Here is a 4,890-nt window from a genome sequence, read left to right as displayed (position 1 = left end):
TAAAACAAAATTTTGACGCATTGTTCATTTTGTGTGGTGATTTATATTACAAACATTTATAACATATTATTTTATGCATCATATGATCAACAGTAAAGTTGATGCACTGTATAATATTTTCCTCTAGCTTGGCTTGACTTATCGGATAAAATAGAGTTCAAACAACAAACTAAAACTATTAAAAGCAATTTATTTAGCTAGTAATGCATTTACGTACTAAATATATAAATATTTGAATTTATATAGTATAAAGTCAAGCATAAAAAATAAAAAAAAATGAATACAGTATAATTAATTTATAATTTTGTTTAACCACTTATCATTATACTAAATAAATTCAAAAAAAAAAATTGAAAGATAAATCATTTGTTGATCTAACCATATTAATTTTTTCTTACCTTAAAAAAATCAGAAAAAACAAATGCAAAACAAGATGCACATACAAACAAACATCCAAAAAGAGAAATTCGGAAGTAATTCAAAGAGAAGATAAAATGTTGGCGCAGATATCCAGATTAATAAAATATCAAAAGATACAAAATGATGACATCAATTTAGCAAAATAACCAACACTGAATTTGATCAAGCATCACATATCCTAATATCAAACAGGTTTTGAACTAACATCCCCTCCCCAATCCACATACACAAAAAACTAAGAAAAAGAAAATTAGAAAACAAAGATGGTAGTCAAAGCAGTCTCAAAGGAATTCTTCATTGAACATATTATGACCTTGTACCCAATAATAGACATCATAAAGCATTTTCAAGCAATCATCTCCAAAAGACAAATCACCCACTGTCAGATTCAGATTAGCAATTCCATTTCTCATCAGAACCTCTGTAAGATTCTGTATATTTTCATCAGACTTGCGGCATATTATATCAACTGACTTCAAATTTTTGCACTGGAAACACAAACCACTAGGCAGGCTAACTGCATCCACATCCATCCCAAATTCTGTACTCTACAAAAAAAAAAAATTAAAACAATCATACATAGAACACCAAGTGTCGCACTTCCAGGTATTACTATCATGCCTTTTCTGGTTGGTGAAGGTACCAGTTGAGGCACAGCCCAAAACATTCACATATACTCAGCAAGTAGTTGGTTAAAGTTGGTACTGTTCCATATGAATTTGGAGTAGAAGAAAGAAAGGGTACCATGGTGCAGCTAAGAGTAAGTTTTTCAAGTATTGGTGAGTGCTGAAGAAAGAATGTGACAGCAGCAGGATTACGGGCAACCCAATATCCACCAAGTATTAAGCTCTTCAAATTTGGGACATCTAGCTTTAAATTTCGGAAATCATGCTTCAACTGGACACATATAAAATATTCTGGTTAGAACACACACAAAAAAGTATGATCCACATCATACTGGTTCAGCTTACTATACAATTACGTATCAGTTGGAAACTAAGTTCCAATTTCAGTATCATCCTCTCTTTTTTTGTGGTAAGTAGCAGGTCCCTAACCCATCAAAAAAGAAGTTACATTAATAAAAAAAAAAGTAGATTAAAACAGAAATCATGCTGCCAATGCTAACACACTCACTAGCCAAAGCACCTCTCCTATCTCACAGTTTCTGTAACTTGAGAGAAGGAGAGAGCATGTAGTTTGTATATGTTTTGAATATATTGGTTTGATGGTCAAGTATGAGATTTTCATAATAACTAAATAGCTAAGACAATAAATATTCCAAACATACCTGTTCATGGAGCTCCTCACGGTAACAGCAAATTGTTGTATATCTTTTATTAAAACGCAAATTTACGAGGTTAGGTGTACAAATGTAGAACTTGTTCTTCTGCTGAATCTGTATGTCACAATTTTCTATGACCAAATTTCTCAACACCCTAGAAGAAATACGCGAACAGGTTATCCAGCAATAATGCAAATTCAAATTTTCAAGCCTCTGGCACCCAGAAATTATTGTCTCCAGAAAAGCTGAAGTGACAAGCATCTGTTGCAGGCTCAAAGTTTTGAGTTGGCTCAAACTCGTAACATTTGGTGAGGTTATTTTCACATTAGGGAAATTAAATAAACCCAACTCCTCTAAAGACCGGCTAGTTAACGGTAAATTCACACTTTCTTCATCAGAATTTTTAGGCCAGAATATAATGTGAAGAACCCGAACATCTTTCTTTAATGCGTGAGTGATCCATCTTGCGCTCGCTCCAAGATTAGTGAGAGAATCATTAAACAAAAATGTTTTGAAAACTTGAAGGTCTTGTTTTGAGCGGTAAGGCAGTGCGGCATTGACATAACTGATGAACTTATCAGGCCCGTAATTTGCAATTTCGTCAATGTCAAATTTGAGGCCTTGCATTGAGGCCCATAAATGTATCCACCTATGCGACAATATACTGGTACGGCCTGCTTCTTTTAGTGGGAGAAAGGAGAGGATGTGATGTAAGATATGGTCTGGTAGTTTACTTATCCTGTCTGTGGTACTTGGAACTTCTTCAGGTGTGGTGCCAGTAGGTTTATGTGTTGGTCTAGGTTTAGGTTTAGGTTTACGTCGAGGCATTCTTTTATTTGTAGATTTCAGAGAATTTTTCAACTTGTCACGGTCAATGCCTTGGCTTCTGAAGAGAAGAAAAACAAGAAATAAGTACAAGCATTGCATTACAAAATTATAGTGCCAGCAAGGCCCGAAATAACCGGATTACATTGATAACCTGACCAAAAAATCTTAGGGGTTATACAGCTCTACTTTTGAAGTTTGATTGGTATTTGAAAAGGAAAAAAAAGTAATAACAAGTACTGATTGGTTGTTAATCAACATAATTTAAAAGAGCAACCTAAAATGGTGCAATGGTAAACTCCTAGAACAATCAAGCTTTCATTATGACCTACATATTGAACAACAATTCTGATTTTCCTTACCTATTACTAGCTGTTTATTACACAAATCATGATCCAAAAATAAGTTAGTCATGCATTCGTTAATTTTACAGACATTATGCCCTCGGAAAATGGAGCAATGTTTGTCAATTTAACAATAATCACTGTTCAGATTAACTAATTAAAAAGAAGTGTAGTGGGACAATGGATGCACAGTTAGCGGCTCAGTTAAAGGTTAAAGGCAATCCAATATTGCATCATTTAAGGGTTATATTGTAAAAAGATAGTACAATATTGCATCATTTAAGGGTTATATTGTAAAAAGTGAAGTTTCAGTGTAGTGTACTGGACAATGGACATACAGTTAGCAGCTCAATTAAAGGTTAAAGGCAATTCAATATTGCATCACTTAAGGGTTATATTGTAAAAAGTGATATTTCAGTGTTTCACGGATCAAATTGAAACCTAACCTAAATTTTTGGGAACAACAGTCCAATCCCAATTGAAAATAAGTGGTTTAAAACTTAGGTTTACTCATTTCACACGCACACACATACATTGAAAGACGACGACCTGTTGGGGTGCGTGCGTGCGTGTGTGTGTGTGTGAGAGAGAGAGAGAGAAGGTAGAAACCTCGATATGGATGAGATTGTTGATTGGCGACAGAGAAGTGGAGAAGGAGAGAAGAAGAAAGGTGGAAAAGACGACGAGACTCGGGACTCGGGAGGCGATCAGGCTTGGGATGGGAGCATTGGTCACCCAACACTAGGGCTGGCAAAAAAATTTGATGTTCGTGATTCGATTCGGGTTTGATTCGGGTTTGATTCGAGTTTAATTCGATTCGAAATGGATTCGAATTGAAACAAACCAAACCAGGTTCGGTTCGGAATTAATTCAAACCAAATCCAAACTTAGCCTGGTTCAATCGAAATGGGTTCGATCATTTTTATGGTTCGAATCTCATAATAACATCGGCCGTCCATTTACCTGATGAAATTAAAATCCAAGATAGAGAGTCATAATTTAACTTAGCCGATACTCCCTCGTTCTCAAATCTCAATAAACTAGTTCTCTCTCCACCTCTCCCTAACTTACTCTCCCTCTAGCTCTAAAATCTAGCTGACGCTCTCGGCGACTGGCTGTCTCTCCGGCTGTCACTCCTCTCTCCGGCCTAGATGACTGTCTCTTCTCTCTCTTCGGTCGTCTCTCATAGTTCATACCAGGAAAGCCGTCTCTGATGTATTTTTTCATGAACAATTTTTTAACTTAAAAACACTAATTTCATAGTTCATACCGGTAAAAGGAAGCCATGTGAATTGTCCCGCGAGAAAAAATTAATGTATAAACTACCGGTATAACTAGGACTGCTAAAAAATAATTTAGTTCGTGATTCGATTTGGGTTCGATTCGAAAAATGTGTAGTTCGAATTGGGTTTGGTTCGAAACAGGTTCGGTTCGAAACGAATCAAACCAGGTTCGGTTCGAAATTAATTCAAACCAAACTCAAACCTAAGGTAAGTTCGGTTCGGTTCGGTTCGGTTCGTTGCCACCCCTACCCGACACCACCAATTAATATGCAATGAAGAGAAATAGCACAACTGGCATGGCGGCATCGCGCTTATCCGATTGATATCTTAAAATTTAATTATGGGCTTGGGATGGGAGCGATGGACAAGAATAAGGCCCACAAGCCCAAACATGGGCAACATCAGTGTGTGTGGTTTCAGTCCAGCAAGCCGCAGTTGAGAACATATATAGTGTTCCAGCGGAGATTACTGGCCGGATAGGATTTGCAATATTTTTAGTCCCACAATATTTTTTTAAATCAGATAACTACCATATATAAAATAACCACACAACATGGTTATTGCCTTCTTTAAGGCATTGCATTACAAATGCATTGAGCAAAACAAACAATCTAAACTTGACAACTTATAGTGCACGTCATGTGCATTCAGCCATTTTTTTAATTTTGTAAGAAAATATTAATGGTTCTAACTTCTAATTGACCGAATCTAAACGTACTTTCTTAGAAATTTCACA

General features: G+C 36.0%; 1 protein-coding gene across 1 annotated transcript; it reads right to left on the bottom strand.

The window, feature by feature from the left end:
- Positions 1-485: 485 nt before the first annotated feature.
- Positions 486-3,612, bottom strand: LOC144547922 (F-box/FBD/LRR-repeat protein At1g78750-like). The gene is made up of 4 exons (XM_078296609.1): positions 3,481-3,612; positions 1,709-2,588; positions 1,165-1,317; positions 486-968 (listed from the first exon to the last, which is right to left on the bottom strand). The coding sequence occupies exons 2-4, from the start codon at positions 2,528-2,530 to the stop codon at positions 702-704; spliced, it is 1,242 nt and encodes a 413-aa protein (XP_078152735.1). The 5' UTR covers positions 2,531-2,588; positions 3,481-3,612; the 3' UTR covers positions 486-701.
- Positions 3,613-4,890: the final 1,278 nt, after the last annotated feature.

Source organism: Carex rostrata, chromosome 32, assembly GCF_964058835.1.
Source record: "Carex rostrata chromosome 32, lpCarRost1.2, whole genome shotgun sequence".
NCBI lineage: Eukaryota > Viridiplantae > Streptophyta > Magnoliopsida > Poales > Cyperaceae > Carex > Carex rostrata.
The sequence above is the reverse complement of the archived record's forward strand: the minus strand, read 5'-3'. Positions and strand labels throughout refer to the sequence as shown.